Source organism: Ceratotherium simum, chromosome 12 (assembly GCF_057802395.1).
Source record: "Ceratotherium simum simum isolate JZ-2026a chromosome 12, ASM5780239v1, whole genome shotgun sequence".
Taxonomy (NCBI): domain Eukaryota; kingdom Metazoa; phylum Chordata; class Mammalia; order Perissodactyla; family Rhinocerotidae; genus Ceratotherium; species Ceratotherium simum.
Window position 1 is genome coordinate 23,483,288 of NC_141911.1, and position 26,059 is coordinate 23,509,346.

Below are 26,059 nucleotides of genomic sequence, written 5' to 3' on the forward strand. Positions count from 1 at the left end.
TAGTTCAACATGCCTGAAGCAGTAATATACTGATATCTCTTTCAGAGTGTATGATATAATATTTTTCACCATAAACTTCAAGAGAAAACAGACAACCAAGTATTGGTTAAATATTTTAAAAGAAACTTTGTTTAAATGCATCTGTTAATTAAATCTTTAAGTAACTTGCGTTCTTACATGACAACATATTAACCAACCCAGATTTGGGTGGGTTTTCTTTTTGGTGGGAGGGAGAAAGGTAGAAATATTTTCACTCTTGTGAAAAAGTATTAGAAATTACAGCTCCTCTCTAAAATATTTTCCTAAATTTTTCTTTCCTCCGGGAAGTAATTCTTAAACTTCAGTGACATAAAAATCACTGGGAGTGCTTATTAAGAGTGCAGATTTCACCCTGCCCAGTAGCATAGCAGTTAAGTTCGCACAATCCGCTTCAGTGGCCCAGAGTTCGCAGATTCGGAACCCGGGCACAGACGGAGGCACAGCTTGTCAAGCCATGCTGTGGCGGCGTCCCACACAAAGTGGAGGAAGATGGGCACGGATGTTACCCCAGGGCCAATCTTCCTCAGCAAAGAGAGGAGGATTGGCGATGGATGTTAGCTCAGGGCTGGTCTTCCTTGCAAAAATAAATAAATAAACAAATAAAATTTAAAAAAAGAATGCAGATTTCTAGGCCCCCACCCCCTAGATATGGATCTGGGACAGAGCCTAGGAATTTGCCATTTTAACTGTTACCATAGCAATTCCAATGCAGATGTGCCTAAGTACCACAGAGTATGTCTCTCCTCTAGATGGACCCATAAAGTAAGCATTTGTCCATTTTTTTCGCGCAAATCATCTTCATCTGTGGTATCATTGCACCCTCTAGTGGATGATTTTACTCAGCAAATTTTTTTCCTCTAGTGTATAACAAATACCTTGCTCGAAAGGATTTTAGGAAATCCAATCTCATGAACTCCTTGAAAGGAAACAATTAAAGATCAGGAAAAGGTTTATAAGAGAGATTGTTTAATACAACTTCAGGTTCATATATACTTAGATATACCTTTGATATGTAATATACATATATTTTATAGAGAAAAAATTTTAATCCTGGTAAGTTTGACTGAATATAATATAACTAATCTGTTTTATACAAATATTTTAGCTACTTTGGATTTACTGGTCACAATATTTTTAGACTATACCTGCAATACTGATATTCTCACACACCAGTTTCCTATGAACTCCTTCTAGCACATCTATACAATTACTTGGATCTTCTGTTTGCTCCCTCTGGGCATCTCTTAGTACCTGATGGCCCTTCTGACACCTCTTCATATTGGCTCCTAAGATCCACAGCTCTTTTCCAGATTCCGAAAGCTTTGGATGTCTGTTTTGCACCTCGTGGCTTCTATCTCTCTGAAAAACTTTGCTTACTAATGCTAATACTTCAAGGGTCACACATTCAGTTGCCCACTGTAAGCAGGTAATATAAATGAGTAAAGTGGGCAGGGCGTAGACCAAAGAGAGTGGTGAGGACTAAGGCAACTGAGTTTGTTATATTTCAAGGAATTAAAAAAATAATAATAATTTTTTAAAGCTCACTATGGGCCTAATAAAACATCTGTGAACCGTATGAAACCTTGTTTCATAAACCAGTTAGGGACCCCTGGTTTACTTGAGGACTTACTACATGCTCTACAACTACACAATAGAAGAGAATGCATCATTATCCCAATTTTACCAATGAGGAACCTGGGGCTCAAGGAGGTAGGTTGCTTGCTCCAAGTCAGACAGTTGAGATTTCCTGCCCGGGGCTCTCATCCAGTCTGCTTTCCTGGTCACTTCCTTCACTGCCTCTCAGAGCATGTGGCTTCCTGCCTGTTTGACCTGATTGTTGCATTGTGCTCCTCTCCTCACCCAGCCCCCAAACTCCCTGCTCCTACCCCAGCTCTCCCTTCTCCTCCTGGCTCTTTCCAACATCTTCTATGTTCTCTTGGCCTCTGATTCCACTGGTGTCTTTGCATTTGGACAATTTCTCTTCTGGTAATTGACACCTCTCTGCATCAGCCCTGAGTCACAATTCTTAGTAACTTATTCCTCACATTGTAAACTAGTGTGACAAGCATGTCGATACAATTTATTTTTACTACTATTGCTTTTAAATAAGTGCAGCTTTTCCTAGAGCTTTAAAATGGTATTTCAGTGATGCTTGGATTTTTGTTATAAGTGGAATTTGCCCTGTTATAACACCTCTACTTTTCTACTCAACTGGGCTGTTCTAAGAACTATTGTCAATACTGTAAAGTAATGGGATCTCTTCTTGGTAAAGTACTATTACATCAGTTGGCCTCAAAAAATTTTTGAAAAGAAAAATTCTACTTCTTTCGATATCCATGTTAATTACCTTTTGAGGAAAAAGAGCCATTTCTTTCACTTATCCATTCTCAGGTAGCTTCTTGGATTTTGTGATCACTAAGATAGAATAGCAGCCCTGAGGCACGTTTCTGGACCTTTCCGATCAGGCTGCCTTTCATGTTCTCCATTACTCAGGGAAGACATAATTATAACCCACACACCCACATTAACTTTCAGTTTATTGGGAACGCTTGAGTCCCTTTAACCTTTTGTGAAAACTGTCACCCAGAACAGTATTTCTTTGGGAAGCCTTAACATAAACATTTTGAATTGAATTTCCAGACAAAAAGAATGAAAACTTACTGGGGCATGTATTGCAACCTGTGACATTTTTTTTGATCCTAACAGAAAAGAAGCTATCGTTCTGCAGTCTTTTAATGATTCTACCTGGTATACACACAGTAACACATCCACTTACCTGTCCATTTGTTCAAATAGTTAACAAAACAGGCTTATTTCCCTGCTATGAGATTCCATTTTCAGAAAAATGGATTTATACTTGGAAAACAGATGGAGGTGAAGGCTTTGGCTGCCTTAATTCCCTATGAACAAATCCCCACTCAACCCTTCTTCGTCCTTCAGTGATGTTATCAACTGATGCATTAATCTAGAAGGTAATGACAATCCAAGTCTAATAAGATGTGGTACTGCAAGCTCCAAGTTATGATAATTATTTATGGAATTATTTTTAAGTGCCTGATACTGTTCTGCACTTATGCATTTACACTTAAACTTGACCCTGTAAAAGAGGTACTGTTCTTATCACCATTTTACGGATAAGGAAATGGAAGGATAGAGAACTCAAGGTCACACAGTACTTAGTGGCAGAGTCAGAATTTGAACCCAGAACCCTCATTTTTAACAAGTACGCCTTGGATCACAGACAGAGTACACGGTGAAAATGCATGGTTGATTCTTCAGTGATGGATTCAGCAAGGCCTGGGTGCGTATATCGGAAACCAGCTCCCCAGAGGATTCTGTTAGACAGCCAAGGCTGAAAACTATTTCTAATTATAAAGAACGCCCAGAACTGAACAATTTTTGTTATTATTCCCCTCCATGTTCAGGTAATGCCCATGACTCAGTAGCTCTGAATGCCAAAGGAGGCAGACTGGGTGGTAGCAAAATGAAGCTGTTGATTTCAGGTTTGCAAGTATTCCTCTTCCTCGTGGGAAAATTTATAAACCATTTTTCAGTTAGACTGTCAATTGCTCACAGTGTTGTCTTTACCCTAACCTGGGTATCAGAGATATCTTTACACCAACCTGGGTATCAATGACTCCTTCCCCCAACTCTAAATCAACATGTGCTCAGACTGTCCCAAGAGGGTAGTTGTTATGCCTATATGTATGTTTCAGTTGGAGACTTTGCAGATTCATCTGGACACATGCCCTTTCCTCACTGCTCATGCTGGCGATTTCCTTAGATGTAGGTCCTAACGCCTGCGTGGTGCAAGACCATTTCTTCTTGTCCGGTTATCAAGAGAAAGAGAAGAGCTGCATTCAACCAGAAATATATAATGTCCCTCCACATTGGGGCATCCATGAAATAAGCCAAATAAGTATTTTTGGTGGACCAAAAGTGGAGGAGAGAACTAAGAGAAAAAAAGATTTTTCCAGATTACAGGAGACTCACAGAGCATTTATGGATATAATATCTGAGGTCTTGACTCTTAGTAAGAAAACCAGGAGATCCATGTACATGGTTATTTATAATTCTGTTGAGGGACAAGTTTGCATAGTGTAAATTTTCTGACTTGTGTCCGAAAGTGAGCACCTTAGCCAATCAGTGAACTTAACTGACTGCCCATCATCTGCATCTCAACCTGGCTGTCTTGTTTCCTACCCATCATCGGGTTTGTAGCAAATGTCACTAAAAGCCTGAAGAGGTCATATTTTTCTCCTGATGTTCTTTAATCCATTTTTAAGAGGCAAGTTATTTATCATAGGCATATCTCTGAACTTGGGGATTAATTAAGGTCTCAAAAATTACTCCTCATAAGTATTGAGTCTGTTGTTTGATTCTCTCCCAAAGTATTTGAAATTATAATCAATAAAGTTAGATTTTAATATGCTTTCATGTACCAAAACAGTAATTTGAAAAGTGAAATAAAAAATGAGTTTGTTTTAGTGATTTATGAGTTAACTCCAAACGATTTTATTTTATTTCAAACAAATTCACTGATTTTGTGATTTTTCACTCAACCTGAAATATTTACATCACAGCCAGGTAACCAAACTGGTTTGTTGATTTTCCTTCCCCAGAACTAATTAGTTTATGACAGGGAGTAACAAGTGTTATTTCTAATATAGACTCTGTTGAGGTCACCATACAGCTCTGCCAAGTGTCATTCATTATGCAGGTGGTTCTCAAAATTTAGCATGCGTCAGAATCACCTGAGGGTTTATTAAAACACAGACTGCAGGGCCCCACCTCCAGAGTTTTTGATTCAGTAAGTCTGGTGTGGCGCCCAAAATATCTCATTTCTAATGTTAAAAGATAAACTGAAGCCTATTAAAATTTTTACGGGGCCAGCCAGTGGCATAGCGGTTAAGTTCACGTGTTCAGCTTTGGCGGCCTGGGGTTTGTAGGTTCAGATCCCTGACGCGGACATACACACCGTTTATCAAGCCACGCTCTGGCGGTGTCCCATATAAAGTAGAGGAAGATGGGCACGGATGTTAGCCCAGGGCCAATCTTCCTCAGCAAAAAAGAGGAGGATTGGCAACAGATATTAGCTTAGGGCTAATCTTGCCCCTCAAAAAAAAATTTTTTTTTAAAGAGTTTATTAGAGCAAAAGTCGATTTGAATCAGGCAGTGCCAAACTGGAAGTAGTTAAGAGCACTCCACCCATAGGGACCAGGGAAAAGACTTACGTACAGAAAGTGCAGAAGCAAAGCAAGGAAATTATTTGATTGGCTATTGCTTAAAGCCTAGTTGGCTGTTTGTGAATGGTTGCCCTCAGCATTTTGATTTCATAACCTTGAGACATTTACAGGCTTAGATTTTGCTTTGCTTACATAGGATGCATGACATTAGAGCCACCTCAGCCTAATGGCCTCCTTCTTTAACTGATTTAACACTAGCAAGTCCCAAGTTGATGCTGATGCTTCTGGGGACCACTCTTTTAGAACCACTGTCCCAGATCAATGGGTCCTCTAGAAACTTCACCAATACTGTAAGCCCCAGAACGTTTGCGGGGTTTACATACCGTCTGCCAGCACAAGATATCTTACTAAGGCGTGTAGATAACACAGTAAACTTTGAACTTGCTGTTTCCAAGTATTGTTTTCACTCATATGTGGTAAAACCCCATCACCATAATATACTAAGCAGGATCAGAACATTTTAAACAGTTAAAATATGACTTTGAATTTGTGCTGGGTTAATGAAATGACCAGAAAGCACCGGTACTGCCAGCTGGCTTGGAGGTCTTAGGTCTGGCAGCACCTAAAAAACGATCTTGGTACTAGCTATCGTTGGGGCCTCGCGCCACCTGGTGGCGGTTGTTTGCTCTATCATTATATAGATTTGCTGATAATTCTGGTTCCTCTGGCTGTTATGAAAGTTGGAAAATGTAACGAGACTGTGTCAAGAAAGAAAAGGAAACAGATTTAGTAAAGCAGTCCCTATCTCGTGTATTCTGATAGTGTGTGAATAAAGCGCCTTGATTCTTCACAAATATTTAAAAAGCATTCTCATTAGGTAGCATTTTTGAATTTATATTTTAAGACAGAATATGAATACAGTACAAGTGATTCAAATTAGAAAACCTGCACAATTTGATTTGGCTAGAGCAAATAGAAAATTTCACAGAAACAATATTTGCATCAATTTATACTCCATTTTGGAAGTCTTTTCAGAAAAATTCTAGATGTGTATTTCTAAGTGAATAAGAATTGAGTTCTTTCTCTTGTTGAGGGGTTTCAGCAAGGGACCAAAGGTGAAGAACAATAAAACAGGTACCAAAGACCCCCAGACTGTAGAGTATAAAGCAAGGTCTAAGACCACCTATGAAGGAGGTGCTAAGATTTTGTGAAACTGGTTTTGCCAACCTTAGCTTATCCCCCACTGTGAAGGTGTAAAAGAGAGCTTGAAGACTGGCGAGGGGCAGATGGGGGAGTTAGCAGTGTAAAGAGTTGTAAAAAGCCTGGTGGCCTGCTGTGGGGCATCTTTCCCCTGCCGCTCGGGGAAAGGAAAGGGAGCTGCTGTCTTATTTCCACTAGCATCCTTGAGGCCACTTGTATCGCCTTGACGCTGAGGGACTTCATCAGTGATGGGGCAAGGGTTCAGATTTTCTGTGTGCCCAGTGGGCAGAGCCAACGGAGTCATCTCAAAAGTGGAGCATGAGAATTTGCATCTCTAACAGGTGCCCAGGTGATGCTGACACTACTGCTGCTGAGCAGGGGACCACGCGGAGCGCCCACTGAGGCTCTGTTCTCTAACATCCCCCTCTAGACGCGTCACAATGGGAAACATTGTACATGTGGTCATAAGCCACACCTTATTTATAAAACTGGGTAGGCAAGCACAGATGCTATGTGTATTTGTGCAGATTATCATTTTTCTATCCCAAAATCTTTTGTGAACTGGTATTGAATTTCAGCAGCCCAAATATTAAATTAAGGCCTTTTTGTAATAGCTTTGTTAAAATAAGCTTTCTATCCTTGCCTTCTCAATCCATTTCTCACTGTGAAGGCTTGCAAAACTTACTCAAACTTTGTATATAAACATGAAAATACATGGGTATGGGCGAACGTTTTAAAATACGCTGATATCCGCTGGTACCTTGTGCTGAATGTTGTCTGCAGTAATGTAATCACTCGGAAGAGGGCGCTGTGGTCTCACATTTACTTGTGTGCTGTCTCGTGAATTTCTGAATGGTCCCTGTAAGGATTTATAAAGGAGAATGGGAAAGCTTAACGGTCCCTTTACACTTCACTTCTCCTTAAAATGCTACTGAGGTTAGGAAATGACAACTTCAGAGCTTCTATTGTCTGGAACAGAAGGAGTCTTTACAAATGATTTGGTGCGTCCCTGTCAGCCTCACTGATATTTTTCTATTTGAGGCTCGTTAATTTTGAAGAATATGTTTCAGCCATTTCATCAGATTGCTCCTTAGATTTAAGGAGTCCCAATTTTTAAGGGTTTTTTTTTTTTTAAAGCTAGTTATATATTTGAGGGTTGATTTGGTATGAATACTTTGTTACTGAAGATATTCTCGTCCACTTAGAACATTTAGATTTGAACGCGTAAAGCTGCGTTTCTGAACCATCTTGGACTTTTTATTTGGTCATATGAATATTGAGGTAATTCAAGGAATATTTATTAAATCACAAAATACTGTTGCCAAATGTTAATATTCTATTCTATAACTATACAGGTTATTCAGACAAACATTACACTAAATCAGTAACAAAATGAAATTTTAAAAATCAGCCTTTCACAGATACGATGTGAAGTTCTGATAAAAGCCAAGATACACATACCAAAATCTTCTCAATACCAAAAATCTTCTCAATTCAATATTGAGTAATTAAAATAGAGTCTAGATTGAAGCAACTGTTTTTTCTCTGGCCTCATTACTAAGATTTCTCCATTATTTACTTGGAATAATGTATAAAATATAGTTTGATGAAAAAGAAAGTACAAGATGAAGTATGAATTGTTAATTAACTCTAACAGACCCCTGTAAGGAAAACTATGTGCTGACTGGCTAGTAAGAAGATAGGAATGGATGGTGTTTGTAAATAAAACATCTTTTTCTCAAAAATGTTTAAGAAGCTTTCCTGAGCATCAAGATCAGACTTTAAGTATTGTGTTCTTTTGCAAATGTAATTGTAGGATCCTAATTGGCAGACCGGAAGGGAAGTTAGGAAATATCTATTTGATTCTTTCATCAGGAAGTGCATTTGACAGCTAAGTAGCAGAAACCTAAGAAATAATGGCTTAATTAGACAGGGCTTTATTTTCCTCACATATAAGAGGTGAGCTGATGGTGATTAGGCTGAGGTCTTTCCAATTCTCAAGACTTTTTTCGAGGTTGCAAGATGACTGTTGGGACTCTTACCGTTAATTATGAATTCAGGGTAACAGAGAAGAGAAATGAAGGAAAGGGAGAAGGGGCAATTCCTGTGTCCAGAAGACAAAATCTCAATATCCCAATAGATAGCCGCTCACATCTCATAGGTGGAAAACAAACAATGTCCCCCTTTGCCAAGGAAGGTTGGAAGGCAGCTTTTAGCTGGGCACAGTGCCAGCCCTTATAGAGTTAGTCTGTTAGTAAAGGAAGAAGGGAAGAATGGTGTCCTCTTCCCAAACCTCTCTGTCACAGCCTCTGCCACAATCTGCTCTTATGAAAATGAGGCAACTGGGCACAGCGAGGTTAAACGACTTCACCCATGTCTTGAAGCTGGTGTCAGAGCCAGGACTTCATGTAACATAATGTGTGCCCTCTTGTTTTCAACTGAGTTGTGCGTGGAATTATATTGCAAAGGGGGGGTGGGGAAGGAGTGGGGTCTTCTGAAGTCCTAAAGATTTTGCTTTAGCAAAAGCATGATAGTATAAATAAAGGATCATGGATTATTGAAAGCTTGGCACATCAATTCACCTCTAATAAGATCATATTGATTTGATTCTCCTATGGAAATAATACAAAGAAAGAGAGACACAATTCCTAACACAGAAATGAAGTGATACTTGAGCTGTCAAGGCATTAAAATTTCCATTGTGAGTCTATTTCTTCAAAATGAATAATGGACACATTCCCTCATATAAACCTTAACTTACAACTATAAAAATTCTAGTCCTCTTCCTCTCCCAGACTAAGGGAACAGCCCTCAACTTTTTGAGGAGTGTGACTAAGGGACAATGATTGTGCCAGTAGTGGCAGCAGCAAATCAAGACTGCTCTAAAAGGGGCTGAACCCAATTTTCTCCCGTTGCCCAGATGATAAAATATGTTTTCTGGGAGAAGAGTTGTGAATAGATATTTACTTTCTCTCGCAGCTGTGGCTCAGACATTCAAATACTTGTCAAATATATACATTCAAGAATACAGCAGTGTATCAGGTTATATATTAATCCAAGAAGAGATTATTTATTACTGCTTATAATCTAGTACCACGAATAAATGATATGCAGAAACCTGAAAGGAAATGTTTCCTAAAAATTGTACAATATTAAAACTATCCCATTGGTGTTACAGATGAGGAAATTGCAGGCTAGCAAAACAAAAATGATTTGATTTAATTCATTTGGAGAAAATTATTGAAGGAAATGATTTTTTTCATTTTAATATAGATTTAGGTTATATATACCTCTGCAGGTTTTGATTTCATATCTTTCCAAACATGAAGACTTATTTGAATATTATATTGTCATCTGAAATTGCAAATGTTTAATGTTTTCCTTTTATTAATGGTCTGTCTGGGATAGAAAAGGGGAGTGAAATTTCCTGGTTAGAAATTCAGTTTTGTGTGATTCATTTATGCTTGCAGTGGGAGAAACTACAGATGACCACGAGCGAAAGGAGGAAAATCTTCTGCTCCGTCACGTTCCACGTAATCGCGATCACTTGTGTGGTTTGGTCCTTGTATGTATTAATAGATCGGACCGCGGAGGAAATCAAGCAAGGCAATGACAACGGTAAGAGCACGTCTTTTTCCCTTTTGGATTCTGTGATGTTACTCAGTGGTGGGGTAGGGAACTTATTTCCCCAGTTTAGGTCTTTATGTTTGATACACGAGCAAAAACCAGTATTGGCAGTTGAGTCTTCCCAATTATTGATTAATACTGTGACTATGAAGCATTGACTACAGGGGGTCCCAAGCTGAGATGTGAGATTTGTCAAGTCCATGTGACCCTTAGTAGACAGAAATATATAGATGCCATACAGCACTTTTCAGGCTTTTCAGGAACTGAATAAGGGTCACAGGTTCTGCCTTACATGAAAGGCAAACAGTTGTAAAAATAAAAGGTTTTTCATTTTATTTAATTCACCTTAATCATTGCTTCTTTTAAAACATGAATAAGATGACACTCTATTAAAGAATGTGTTATAGCTTACTAATTAGTACCGTATAATTTGATAGACTAGATTAACACTATGATTTGAAATTTTAGCCATGCTATATTTGATTGTAAAAGATGGTGTCAAGTCTACAAAGAAAGATGTTTAAAAATCATTAAGGCATATTCTAACATTTAAAATGGATATGCCATTTAAAACAAGCAAAACTAGGAAGAACAGTGGCTATAAAATACTGTTTATCTTCACTTCTGAAGGTTCACAGCCTGTTTTTCGTCGGGATCTCTATATATTTAGCACATAGCCTAAATCATAGCTGGTAAAACAGTGAGAAATATTCTCTTAACCATCCCCCACACCTGTAAAAAAATATTAAATCACTGGTGAATTTGAAAGGAGAAATCGTTCAGATGATAACATTGTAAATTTGTAGTGTTAAGAAAAATGTTATGTGCCCCCCTCAAAAAGAGAAGAAAATGAAAGAAAGAAAAAGATGAGAGGAAGTGAAGGAAAGAAGGAAGAAGGAAAAGACTTTAAGAAGGGAAAGGTTTGTGATTTCTGTACTTTGTGGGCATTCATAAAAACCTAAGGGAAGGATGTTCCATTCTCACACTTGCCCTCGTGGTGGCAGCAGTGAGCACCGCATGTGCTCTCCCGGGCATTCTAAAAGTAGAATGGGACTGGGCGAATAAAAGGGGCTGTGCGGCCTCCGCAGATGCACTGAGGACATCCTTTATCTAGTTTAAGTGGAGGGTCGGGAGGGGAGATGGTGGCGGAGTTGCAGATCCCGCTGCCTTCTTCTGAAGGAGAATGAAAACGCTGCCGTTAGAAAAACGGGTAGGGTGTTGTTTTGTTAGTTTTTTGTTTCAATGGGTTTTGTTAGTTTTTTGTTTCAATGTTAACTCATCTATAAACAATTGATGTCAAACTACATTATTTACAACTACATTATGCATTGTTCTTGAGATGCTAGTTTAAGAAATGTCTATCACATCCCTATTAAATAAGTTCCTTGAGGATAGGAACTTTTTTTTAAATCTATGTCCCCTATAGGTATAGGTACTAGCCCAAGCCAAGTAGAAAGTGGGCCATAAACACTGCAATCACATATGTATGGAAAAATGAAGAGGCATCCCCCACATCCCCACCTTGCTACACCCAACCTAAGGCCTTAGGACTAAAGTGTTTTCCTAGCAATTAAGGGCAGACCTGATAGCCAGAGACAATATTTTTAGACGTGTAACTTAGAGTTCACTATTTGAGAATCATAAATTCACCCCAATGTAGTCTCGTCCTCTCCCAGTGGCCACCCTAACTTGGCCTAGCTGTACGAGACTGCAGGGCTCCTGTTCTCTAGCCACATGTGAGGGGAAGATTAAGGGCACCTCTCCTAGACAGAACAAGAAGCAGCAATCTCATGTCCTCCATATGCAGACAGATCAGGACATCTCACATTTGTTTTTCTCAATTGCTTCTGAAACATCTGAGACAATAGTGATCATTTATCCTACAATGAATGTGGCCGTCTTAACTTCAGCCATCAAAGTCTCTCCAGAACCCAAGAAATCCATGGCCCAATACCTCCTTCCATTTATCTCTCATTCTCCCTTCTCATTCTCTAGTCCCTCTGGATATTCTTACGTCTTCAATTGTCATTTCTATGCTGATAACTCCCCAAAATTATCTCTAGCTCATACTACCTTCCAACTCATGCATCCACCTACCACCTGAACTTCTCCATTTAAAGATCTTCCAGGCAATGTAAACTTAATGTGTCCAAACTTATAATTTACTACCACTTCCTACTCTGACACCTGTGGGAAAGGCATTACTAACACCCAGGAACCAAATCCAGACATCAGCTTTAATTCCTCATCTCCTCCCACTCCCTCACTTCCAACTTAAATCACTCACCAAATCCCGTTCGTTCCGTCTGATATGCCTCTGGAATCTCTCCTTTTCTTTCCCCACTGCCACCATCCACGTGAGGACTATCATATCTTTTACCTGAAAACTGCAACAGCTTCTTAACTAGACTCTCTCCAGTTGTGCCTACCTTCCACCCATACTCAATAATATAGTTACAGCAAATTCACAAAAACACAAATATGATCATGTCCTATCCTCACTTAGCCATCACTCTTAAAATATACCCTAAACTCTTTAATAGTGGACTATGCAGCCCCCTATGACCTGGCTGTAGCCAATTATGCTGAACATTTGTTCAGCCCCTCACATCTACTTCTCAGTTTTTTCTCTACATGAACCATTTCCTCCCAGCGTCTCTTGTCCACGACCACCACACACTCACTTAAACACTCATGTATTCTCACATACCTCCCTAAGCCCTGCTCAGCCTTTGCAGTTTATCTTAAACATCACTCCCTCTAGGAAACCTAGTTCAGCTCCCTGAACTAGGAGAATTATTACTACTACAGTGGTTCTTAAATGTGGTCCCTGGACCAGCAGCATCACCTGGGCACTTGTTAGAGATGCCACTAGAGATTCTCAGCCTCTCTCCACCCCAGACCTGTGAATCAGAAATTCTGAGGGTGGAGCCCAGCGATTTGTGCTTAAGAAGCCTACAGGGGCCTCTGATGCCCTCTAAGTGTTGGGAACCATTGCTCCCATAGCATCCTGCACATACCCCGTGCCCCCAGTGGAGTTTCTAGACTACTACAAAGCCTTTTATCCCCAGAGATTTAGATTTCATTATCCCTTACATGATTCTATCATGCAGTCATGTTGAAAAGCTCTGCTCTACCATGAGACTTACCACACGTTATCGCAATTGCTCATCTAATTGTCTTCCCTCACCGAAAGACTCTGAGCTCGGAGCAGGCAGGGCCACGTTGGGCTCACTCACCAGCACATCCCTGGTGCTGAGCACTGTGTCTGGGACCTGGCAACTGGCCCCATCAGTGCTGTAGAAAGAATGGTGAAGTGTGAGTGCCTCGTACCCAAGCTTTTCCACCTTTTATCTTTCTTTTCGAATTTTTCTTCAAAATATTTTTTTCCTTTCTCAGTTCTGGGTGGATGCAGGATTTCAGACCACAGTCTCCCAATGGACTGTCACTCAGGCCCCTCAGACAGATTTCCCAACAGAAAAGCAAGATAATCAAAGGCCAGCTTCCCGCTATATATGTCACATTAGGCAGAACCTGATCCGTATTCAGCTCCTGACACCTACATAGTGTGTGACATCTATATATTTCTTCTATATATGCATATAGTCAAGGGTCAGCTTTCTACCTTATACTTTTTAAAAATTATTTTCAGTTTCTTAATGGCAAGTACAAATGAAATAACTTTTATCTTTGGTGTTCAGAGCTTCTGAATTAGGAAGCAAGCTATTTATCAAGGAGCAGTGCCCGAGGCTGTCCCTGCAGAGCCACTTGCCCAAGGGACAGCTCCTAACTTGGTTAATTTCAAATGGAAACCATAGTGGCTGTTGTAAAGGGTATCATCTCTACTTATGTTCAAACTGTATTTCAAACCTGACTTCCCAAAGTACACATTTATGGGTAGCGTGGGCATCTGTGTGAGCTGTCATTGTTTTAATCTTCCTTTCGCATTGGGACGGTGAGTGCTGATCCTGAATTTACTTTTCAAGTCATTAAAAAACTGCCTGATTTAAAAGTCAAAACATTTTACATCCATCTTCAAAACCTTCAAAAATATTTGAAGAGGAACAAATTGTCCTTCTTCAACAAGAATTGAGGTTGAATATAAAACAGCGAAATCTTTTGAACTGTAATAACAATACTGGAAGGAAACTTCATATGTTTTTAAACGGTTGTTCCTTTAGATTAAATATGCATGGTGCCCCAGATAGCTTTCTTAACTCACAGCTCACTCTTTCGAGCCTGTGATGACAGAAAAAAAAAGATAAAATACATGGTACTCGAAACTTGAACACCCTAAATTACCCGTGTCGCCAACTCTAATTCGGGAACAATTGCCCTTCCTGCCTTACCTTTACATATTCTAGAAGAGTGCTCCAGTATGCTGTTTGCATGTTGAAAACAAAACATAAAAATACAAACCAAGAAAACACAACAACGACGATTTATACTATCCATTAGACTGCAGGTGCAGATTTTAATGTTGCCCCAGAACTATTTAAATGTATATACCACAAGTGACTAGCATAACAAATTGATTTTGTTTTCATGCCTGACTCACTTGTGAGCCTCTAAACTATCTCTGAGGCGGGGGCCATGCTTCATTACCCAGAAAGCACTGGGTATTAGAGGCTCAAAACATTTTGCTGGCTGTGGCTGAGTCCAGCAGATCAGAACTGTGGTTGTTAACATCTGCTTAGAGTATGTGTTAGAAATTACTGTCTTGCAATCTATATAATATTTTCCCTTTCAGCAGTGTTATTTAAACATCCCTTTTGAATGTGCTGTTATTGTTAACAACCGAAATATAATGAACACTGACTTGGGCTACTTGTCAGAAGGCCAGGGTTCTAGCTCTGCCTTGGTCAGTGGCTAGTTATTGTAAATAAAATAATCACTCTGAAGCTCAATTTCCTATTTGTAAAACTAAATTGGACTGAATACTCTCCAAAGGTTCTTTCTATGATTCATTTTTCAAAGACACCATGAACTTGACCTTACATGAGACAAATTGAAACGTGTTTATATAAATACTGCACACAGTATCATAGATGTTTACTCACAGTGAATATTAGCATTAAAAAAAGTTACGGAAAAGGTTATAAATATGTGAAACAGCTTTTTTAAAAAAATAGTTTATCCAGCAGTAACCAGGGTGAAAGTAAAGGAGAAAACCATCTCCCCAGCCCCACCACTCACCTTATACAAATACATTTTGTAGCACTGCATAACCTAAGCACTAGCCAAAAATATTCCAACTTAGCAATGAGATGTTCTTTCTAAATATACATTGTCACTGCAGCTGTTAAATGAGGCAGGTTCTCTTCTTCTGTTTGGGGATTTTAGAAAGCTCTTTAGACACACTCCAGGTGTCTCCGGTCACATGATCTGCTACATAAGATATGCAGAATACTCCCAGAATTTGAATTTAGAAGCTGGAAGAGGGGCCGGCCCCGTGGTGTAGCAGTTAAGTGCACACGCTCCGCTGCTGGTGGCCGGGTTTCGGATCCCAGGTGCGCACTGATGCACCGCTTGTCAGGCCATGCTGTGGCGGCATCCCATATAAAGTGGAAGAAGATGGGCACAGATGTTAGCCCAGGGCCAGTCTTCCTCAGCAAGAAAAGAGGAAGATTGGCATGGATGTTAGCTCAGGGCTGATCTTCCTCACCAAAAAAAAAAAAAAAAAAAAAAAAAGGCTGGAAGAGACCTTAGACAGCACTGTTTTAACGATAAGGAAATAAGTAATTTGCCTGATCTCCAACTGTGTTATAAACAAACGCCCACTGGGGACCTTGTGGTTTACCCAATTTGACTTAAGGAGAAAACAGAGAGGCAAGATGTTACAGGTGACCTACATGTCTGCCTCCAGTGGAGAGCGACGGGGACCCTATTCTATTACCAAGGAAATACATTTCCGAGAAACAGTATTGCTGCAAAGTAAATGAGTCTGAAAGGGGCCAGTGGACACATCCCAGCTGACAAGCCATTGTCGTTGTGGTCTAAACGTTTGGCATTAATATTTCCTAAAAAGTACAATATACACAGTTACCACTGCAGCATTTCAGGACCTCTTAATATTTGGTGAGATTTCTGAGCCCTTCCCCATGGAGGGAATTACAATTGCAAGGGATGCGCAGGGGCACAGGGTGAGGCTATGTAGTGCTGGGGCTAGCACTAAATGCTGGTGGCCTGGCTGGCAGCTAAGCGGACTGTCTCCTCTCCTGGGTTCTGGAGGTTTTCATTACCTAGGGTCCATGTGGGACATCCAAAGGTTGAAGTCCAATGAAGTTAGAAATGTCTTAGTTGTTAGCACCAGTGAAAGCTTTGCTCTTAATCTACAATTCAATCAGCCAAAGATGTGTAGCGTTCAAATCACTCAGATAACAACAAAAACAACATTTATATAGCACTTTCTATGTGTCAAGAACTATTAATTCCTTTAATCCACACTAACAACCCTATGAGGCAGATATTATCAACACTTCCATTTTTAAGTGATGTATCACTTACTTTGTGCTGTATAACAAACCATCCCAAAACTCAGTGACTTAAAACCACAACCATTTATTTCATTCCCAATTCTGTAGGTCAGTTGGGCATTTCTTCTGGCCTGGGCCAAATTAGCTAGTCTCTGCAGGGGTCCCTCATGTGTCTGCACAGCTGGCGTATCAGCTGGCTGCTGTGTAGTCAAGAATGGCCTCCTGTACGTGTCTGGCAGTGGGCATGCTATTGGCCGGATGGCAGGAGCAACTGAGCTATGTATTTTTCAGCATCTAGTCTGTTGGCCCTGCCCCCTTCACACGGCGGTTGCAGTATTTAAAAGAGCAGCAAGAGAGCGCAAACCACAATATGTGCACAGTGTTGAAGTTTCTGTTGTCATATTTCCTGTTGTCCTATTGGCCAGAGCAAGTCACATGGCCAAGGCCACTGTCAATAAGCGGGGGGATACCTGAGGACTTGGTTACAGGGAGGCATAAGCCAGTTGGGGGCCATTACTGCAACAAGCTACCAGGGATAAGAAAACTGAGGGCAAAAAGAAAACCAGATAACAGGCCCAACACCTCAAAGAACTGAAATAGCTACCTGAATTAGGATGGATAAAGATGTCAAGACTGAATTAGCTGATTCTTAGGAATAAAACCCCTAACCCTTAAGAATGTGTTCCAGTTTTGCACAGGGATACAGCCCTTGAGCAGCCATTAACCATAATAAGGGAAATCCTATTAGGGTTTGGACTGCAAAGAAACTGAATAAAAGTCTGAATCATTTGGGATTTGGGCATTTCTTAGCCAGGAAGGAAGGGGTCTCTGGGAGTGAAGATGAGGAAATAGTGACTGTAAAGGAGATGACAGAGACGGTTGGTTGCAGTGGTCCTGTTTATCGATAAACTCTAGTCTCAGGTTCTGAGGGGAAAATGCCCTTGGATAGCCCCAAACTATTTCTCCTGACCCAATTCCGATAGAGAAAGGGGTGACGAAGTTATGAGAGATATTTTTATGTGAAAAAATAATTTAAAAATTTTACTCTTTCATTCATTTTTACCTTTTCATTCAAATTCTATAAATACAGTTACTTTTACCTGGTCACCCCAGTTTCCCTCGCTGGCTTGCTAGAAAAACCTTCCCAGATTCAGACTCCCAAGAGCCTAGGATGAGCTGAAAGGTCCATCTGCTTTTCTTTGTCTAAAGTGCTTTCACCGGCTCTGTAAATATAAGTTTCCCTACAGATTGTGGGCTGATTTCTGCGGTTCTGGTAGCACCACACTTTTAGGCAGATGTAATGTAGCATTTTGATTCATCTAACTCTAATTTGTGAAGTCTTCAATATCATATCCCAGGACAAATCTACATATGGTCTTAGGCCTTTCCTGGAAAACCTATTAGCATGTTGATTGTTTTGGGACGGCATGGAAGATGTTTGTAGCCCTCAAGGACCACATCACATATATACAATTATAGACAGGAGGCCTGGGAGAATTTAAGAAGCATATATTGAGACTGCTTGAGAATTTATTGCCCATTCTTATGGGATTGGCATGATGATATGGAAAGTGAATGAATCAATTAAAATTATCTATTATGAAGGACAAGAGAATATTCCCATTTCTGTAGAAAATGGTGGTGGATAGAATATCTGCTCCTCCAGAATTTCCAAGCAATGTTTCCCACTAATACTTAGGAGGTAGGGATGGGCAGTTTATTCCTAAACCCACAGAAACTGCTCAAGAAAGATTCAAAGCACAAAGGCAGAAGTATAGATAGATCCTTGGGCTTCAGAGAAATGAACAGATGGTTGAATTGCCTGAAGTTGGGTTTTTCAAATTCCTCTTTCAGACTGGAAAGTAGAGATAACTTGGTGTTCTTGGCATTTCCAAGTGCAGGCTCCAGCTTCAAATGTATATTAGTGAGGACAAAGAATTCCTGGCATTACACAAAGGATTCTCCACGAGCAAGACTTTGTGCCTTCCCTTTACCACCCCCTCCCCACCCACACTGTGTATATGCTTTCTTTTTTACAGAAGACAGAACCAACTGGTCCAACAAAATAGAGTATGAAGACAGTTTGCTAGGTCTCAATAAAAGGCGGTAAACACATCTTACCAATGAAAATATTCTTGAAAAATCCATTTGGCCCCATTTCAGCATTTAGTGTCTGTTTTGCTTCCAAAAGCATAAAACAAATGTCACTATTACAAAACATAGGTAGGATATTTCTTAGAACTCTATCACTGTCATAAGTAAAAGTAAATAAAACTCAAAGTAGAATCATAGACTCTCTCATAAACTGTTTCTCACCAGCCCCTCCTGGTCCACCATACTGAGCCATACTCTTTTACTTGACAGCCTTGCACATGAATGCAGGCAGCTATAGTTCCCCCACACCATCGTGGCGTTGGCAAGATGTGGACTCTTGACCATTGCATATTTAACATTCATAATTATGCGTGGCCTAAATACTGTTGCAGTTACAGAAACTCTTGTGAAATAGTTTTAAAAACTGTTTGTGAAAGAAAGCTAATTTCTAGTTATGGTGATGGAAATTAAGAAAAAATATTGATGTCTAAGAAAGTGATGGTTCTCAATGACAAAATATGATTAATGAAACAGCTAGCTAAAATCCTAAATCTTAGGATATCTGTACTCAGGAATTCTCTTTCTCTCTCTCTGGTGAGATGTAGCAGCTTCTTTCTTTCTCATTTTTTTTTTTTAATTTTTAAGGAAATGAGGGTGGTGAGGGGACCTGTGTGTACAATCCAATACAGGTACCTATATACTGATATATACGTATCAGTATATAAAGATTTAGTCATAAGGAATAAATGTTGAACTAAGTATCAAAAAAATCTAATGTCATATGTGATAATCACAGTAGGAACTTGATGCTAAAAGGAGAAATAGGACAGATCATTACAGTGATAAGTCAGAGAATGTCTTCATATATAATTTTAAGAGTACTTTCAGAATATTTGAAAGCAATTAAGTGAATTCAGGTTATAATTCTTACTAGTTAACAATGTATTCTTTATCCTCAAAATTTAGCAGGCAAGCATGGTCTTTTGAAGGAGCCTTAGAAAAAAATTACCAAATCCATTCAGGACAACTTGGTGATACCATTCTCTTTTTATTTCAAAGGTGTCCTTGAGTGGCCGTTTTGGACAAAACTGGTTGTGGTGGCCATTGGCTTCACAGGAGGCCTCGTCTTCATGTACGTACAGTGTAAAGTCTACGTTCAGTTGTGGCGCAGGCTGAAGGCCTACAACCGTGTGATCTTTGTGCAGAATTGCCCAGACACTGCCAAAAAACTGGAGAAGAACTTCTCGTGTAACGTAAACACGGACATCAAGGATGCTGTGGTAGTGCCTGTATTACAGACGGGTACAAATTCACTGCCATCTGCAGAGGGCGGCCCCCCTGAGGTCATACCAGTGTGATGGAACCAGTTGGGAGGTTCTTCACAGAAGAGTATCTTTCTAGCCCTCAGTCACTACAAATGACAGAAGTGATCCTGAATTATTCACTCTCTTTATCTTCTCCTCTTTCGCCTACTGATTCGTTTTTCCTTACTTTGCTCAACAAGGAAAAGACGAAAACAAACACCAAATGACCAGGATCCCATGAAGCAGTCTAAAGTGTGATATGGAAATGTGAAACGTTTGCTAGAGAATGATTTCCAAGACAGTTAAGAACCACTGGGGCAAGGAATGTTTTTAGGCAATGATGAAAGACTAAAGGACACGTGCGTCCTCACAGTAGCAGGGGGAAGTTCAAGAACACAGACTTGAATTGCAATGTGTAGTTCATCTAGGGCCTCGTAATGTTAACCATCTCACCCGGAAATCACAAACATATTTGGTTGTAAGCCTGAAATTGTCTGCATCATCCCTAAGGCACATCAGAAGCAAACTTGGAGGATGTGTATTTTGATATTCGTACTCTGACAGATTTTTATGGCTATAGTGGAGTCCAGTTGTTTTGACAGATGCATGTTTTTAAAATAGATGCAATACGCACTTGAAGATATTAATACTTGGAATTATGTTTAAATCATGAACAAAAGATTTTCAGAGATTTTTGGCGTTTAATTAACTCTGTTAAATACCCACAGAAGTTGAAATCAGCTGTCAGGTCCTATATTTTATCTGGTTCCTCTAAAACAGTACTGGTCCAACAACAGAAATATAATGTGAGCCACAAATGCAGGCCACACATGTAAATTTTAAGTTAAGTTTTCTAGTAGCCCCATTAGAAAAAGTAAAAGTAAATAGGTAAAATTAATTTTGATAATATATTTTATTTAACATTATATATCTAAGTTATTATTTCGACATGTCATCAATATAGAAAATTGAGATATTTTACATCTTTTTTAAATGAACCATGTCTTCAAAATCCAGTATGAATTAACCATACTGGATAGTGCAGCCCTAAAATCTGCTTCATCTAACAGTTGAATATTTCAAAACAGCAGCTTCATTCATTCTTTTACTCGAAGTCTCACAAATGTTATGATTTTACAAAGTGCTAAAGTAATCAAATTAAATTTCCTGGTTGAAGAGTTAGATGAAGTTACCATTTCTCTAAAGGGTGAAAAAAAACAAAGTATAGAAAGACAAAGCAATCTATCTGTGGCAAAGTTCTGAAGTTAACTTGTTTGCTACAATGATGCATTGATGACAGGGAAAATAAAAATTAAATATTTTTATTAAATAAAATGTGTAAAGTTTTTTTAATCCACATGAGGTATCACCTTGACAGATGAGTAGTTATGATGACCAAGCATTTAGACTCAATTTTAAAAAGCTGATGGTATTTCTCCTGCTCAGCTGGGAAGCAAAAATATTCAACAGATTCTGTGATAAGTAATAAATTGAGTTGTTCAGGTTTGACAGTTCAGTTGATTATTGTGTTCTTTGCATATTCATGTAAAACTGAAGCGTGAATGATATTGCAGTGAGCTAGATTAATGATTATAGATATAGTAGCCTGTCAAAGAAAGATGATGTCTTACATTAAAAAGGTGATTTATTTTTGTTAGCTGTCATATTTATTATCGTGAAAGGCAACCATGATGGCTGTAAGAACCAAAGCATGGGTATCGCATTGCACAAATCTGGGTATCACATTGATGCACTTTGTAATTATCAGTGTGCTTGTTCTTCACAGATTATCGTAGGAGAAAGGAAAAAGAAATAATCTTTTAATGAGGAAAAAGATGACATGACTATTGGTAGTGGCTGACAGAGTCCAAATAGTCCCAATTCCTAGAAATAAATAAAAGGTAAACAATGTCAACTTTGTGTGTGTGTGGCGTGCGTGTGTGTGCGTATTCATGTATATACACGAGAAAAATGTTGTTAAGGTTTTCAGTCAGTGAGGAAACAAAAGGTTTAAAACTCATCTTTCTTCAAACATGCTGTGGGGCATAGAATAAAGGCATAGGGAAGACAGAGTTGAGCGGACTAAGCTGGACCAAAATTTCTGCACATGTAAGGACATAAGTGGTGTTTAAATTATATGAACCTTAAACAAACTAGACTTTGCATTAACTTCCTCTTACATTTCCATTGTAAAGGTTTAAGATAAGTACGTTCATGGATAACAAAGCTGTGGGGGATCTAACCATAGCACCTCCCCCAAGGGATTAATCTTGATTCATTTTTTCTGTTAATTTCCCTAAGCTTTCTACTAACCCATTTTTCCTCTGGTTTAGCAATGGCAATGTGTTGTTTACAAATACTCCTGGGGGAAAAAAATCTAGTCACCAGCCAACAAAGAAATACTGATTTCTCTTTTGTTTGCTCTGGAAGGAAAAAGATTATTTACCTTAATTACCACCAAAAATACTGTTTAAATTCTGTACAAACCTAAGCAAGATAGATAAGTGCATAGCTCATTTCACAGTGGGAGATGATTGGCTAAAATAAGGCCTCCTTCATTAAGAGCTACACCGAACACTAAGAAAACGTTTCTAGAATGAAAAGGAAAGATAAGCATTACTGTATTAATACAAGATGACATGGTGTTTTAAAACCATACCTAAATTCTCCAAATTAACTTGTATAGGCTTTCACTTTCTTGAAATGAGACTATAGCTTCCTAGAAGCCTAAAAGTCAAGAATGTATTCTGCTATCCTTCTGACCTTTTTAAAGCCTGAACTCCTGAATTTAAATCTTTTAAGTTTTCCTATAATGGCTGTTTATGGTTCAAACAATTTGAAATAACTATGTGCATTTAAAACCTAATGTTGATTATTTTCCTTTTATATTCTGTGTGGCAATGGTACATTGGCCTTTTCAAGAAAAGGATTTGGCTTTGTGACAACACTTTTGCGAACTGGATATAACCTTCAAAAAGAAAAACTGCTCTCCAAAATGACAATTTTTTGAAGCATGTTTACCTGCTCATGTAAGAAACAAAATGCAATGGAAACAACTGAAATTGAGGGATGAACTTACAGTTCTGCTAAAAACCTTAGCTTTTTATAATCATGATCTGTGGTATTATCAATACCATAAACCACAAACATTTATGCTGTTAATTTTTTAAATTGTCACTTTTATTGTATAGGATCAAAGATTAAATTGTAAAGCAATGACATTCCAGTATTTTTTTAAAAGTGAAGCCAAAAAGGCAACTAAGCTTAAGTACAAACACAAATAAAACAAAAATGAAAATAAAAATAAAAATAAAAATGATCCTATCAACCTGGGGTACAGCAAGGGAGAAATTAAAGGAAGAGAAATTCAAGTATATACTGGAGGAGTCTTTCAAAATATCCCAGGATTAAATCTCACCCTGAGCTGCTGTTACATGTGATTGGAATACCAGAGAGATGGCCTCATAGTTACATTTATCTTGTTTTGCAAAAAGTCCTTGGGTACCCCTAAAACATCTATTTTTTGGCTGGAAATTTAGCTCATTAGAGCAATGACATCACTAAGATATTATAGTTGTCATGGGTGAGGTGGGGAAAATTACTCCATCTGCCTGACATAGTTTACCTTTCCTCGCCTTGACAATGAATATTCTGGAACAAAGTAGAGCTCTTAAAACTTAGTATCATTATTGTAATTGTTATATAATAATTGTGTAGGACTTACACTTTAATTAAGAAAGATGAAAACCTTTTTTCTTTCCTGAGTCAGCCCAAAGGTGCTATTTTACTTATCAATACAGTTGAAAGGAAGTACTGTCATTTTGGGCTGCAGTGTTTCCTCCACGTCTGAAGAAAGCCCATTTTGAAATTGGATATTGCATTAAAACAAAGAAAAATTATTTTAAGTGTGTGCAATTTTTGAGATTGAGCATTTGTACTTTTTTGGTTTTACCTAACTCTCTTGCATTAACAATTTACTGTTTTGTGAATAATGTGTACTAAGACAAATTAAGGAAAAGGAAATAATTATCTGTGAAAGACAGACTTTGTATATTAAACAAGTGATCCAAACCTTTGTTGTGGTTTCTTTACTTTTTGCCTAACTTACGGGATTTCTGCAGAATTGTATTGTTACCGCCAAAATGGGTTCTTCTACTTGCCACCAAGACAAGCAAGACAAGCCAACAGTCAAGAGGCAAGGTGGTAGAGAGAAAGGGTTTTATTACAGCTTGCAGGCAAGATGGAAGATGGGAGGACTAACACCCAAAAGAACCCTCTTGAGGGGAAACAGAATCCTGAAGCAGTTTATATAGGCCAGTGGGTTATAGGGGAGTGGGTTAGGAATGTTGACCCTCTGGTGTTACAAACTGGGAGTCGCCACACCAGATTTTTCAGTTGTCACGATATCAGCATAGAATCTCTGTCCAAGGGTCATCACATTCCTAGGGAACTCAAAAGAACCTTATCATCTTATCACAGCTGGGAGGGGGCCATAAAATCTACAGAGCATGTATATCTCCTAGGGGGTGCAAAACCAGCTGGGTTAATCAGAGGTCATTCAAAGTTACAATATGGTCTCTTTTCTACAATATGGCTTCCCTTATGTCAACTTTGTGTTGAGTTGGTATCAGTATCTGCAACATTCAAACAGGTTTGAGTTCTTAAGATTTTTACAATGGTCTGGGTTTTTGAGCAGGGTCTGAACATATTTGTAATTTTAAGGCCAATCAAGGCTGACTAACCCATGACATTGTAGAAAGGAATAAACAGGTGCATTAACAAGGGGAAACCATTGGAAATAATCTACACAGACTTTCAAACCCTGTTTAAAAAAATAATACAAAAAAAACTTTAAGAAAAATCACAATGTAACCTAAAGAAAGGGTTTTCTCACAAATAAGACTTGGATATACAAAAGAATATAACAGCATTTTTCTACTCAGAGATAATAAGAGTGGATTCAGATAATTTCATAGGTAATAAATACTAAGAGAAAGACTTTGAAATTTACTTCTAATCTAAGAGGTTTGGTGATTAATGAAGAAAATGTGTCTCTCCAAAGCTCCAACTTCTGAGCCTGAATTCAGAGTAAACAGACTGCCTGGCCCAGGCTGCCCACAGCCCTTTCTATTAGACTGCTAATTTTATGAGCTCATTCTTCTGCCCAAATTGGACATCTGAATTTATAGTCTTCTCTCACCTCCCAAATTACAATAAACACTCCTAGATCACAAATCGTTGTCACTGTGTGTTCAGCTAATGATCCTAAACCTGTGAGCTGTGATGGAGAAACCCAGGGCAGCAGGGGTATGGATAGAGATACTTTCACTCAAGGAAAGGGCAATGCAGGCAGAGGGCACAGTAGGTACCAAAGTCCTGAATGGGAAATGTCAAGCAAGACTCAGCCAGTAAAGAACCAACAAGCCTTGTTAGGGTCAGGCAGTGTATTACCTATACTGATAGCAAAAGAAAGATGAACAAAGGTGCCAGCTCCTGACAAGTCTTGTCCCACAGGAAGACAGAAAAAGAAAAAGGGTCAGATGATAATGCAACATAAGGGGTGGAGCACCCTTCTGCCGAGATACTGACGCCATGCTGCATCTAAGCAATTTCACAGCCTGCAGCCACACCCTAGAGACACGAGGTGGAAAGTCTCATACTTCATCAGAAGCTGGGAGACAATGACGAACTGCCTCACATCTCCTTGTTAAGAGAGGGAGGCAAATGTAAAGTGGCCTATGGTAATTCCTTACAAGCATCCCACAGCCTCGTGTTCCCGGAAGATCACAGGGCATTCTTCTAAGACTCAGGTCAGATGCAACCAAGCCTGGACTAAGTGGATACACAAGGCCAGCCAGCACAGAGGTGCCAGCACAGAACTGTTCTGCTAAAGGAAACAGCTAGGGCATTCTAGGAATGGACAGAAAGCCAGTGTGTCTGAAGGACAGTAAGCCAAGGGCCAGTGGGTTCCAGCTGAAGTTGGAGAAGCAGTCAGGAATCCAATCATTTCAGGCCTCTCTGGCCATGGCACGGAATATTAGTTTCATTCAAAACATGATGGATGTCAATGTGGGTTCATCTGGTGGGTGATGTTGATGATAGGGAGGCTATGCATGTGTGGGGATAGGAGGTA

The 26,059-nt window shown here is 39.1% G+C and overlaps 1 protein-coding gene across 4 annotated transcripts in view; it reads left to right on the top strand.

The window, feature by feature from the left end:
* Positions 1 to 24,031, top strand: part of MARCHF1 (membrane associated ring-CH-type finger 1) — a 573,636-nt gene extending 549,605 nt beyond the window's left edge. For all 4 annotated transcript variants that reach the window (XM_087437465.1, XM_087437464.1, XM_087437463.1 and 1 more), the window contains 2 exons: positions 9,896 to 10,043; positions 19,682 to 24,031. In XM_087437465.1, the coding sequence (XP_087293591.1) occupies positions 9,896 to 10,043; positions 19,682 to 19,980 (447 nt within the window). In that variant the 3' untranslated portion in view covers positions 19,981 to 24,031. The remainder of the gene's footprint in view (positions 1 to 9,895; positions 10,044 to 19,681) is intronic.
* The last annotated feature ends 2,028 nt before the right edge of the window (positions 24,032 to 26,059 follow it).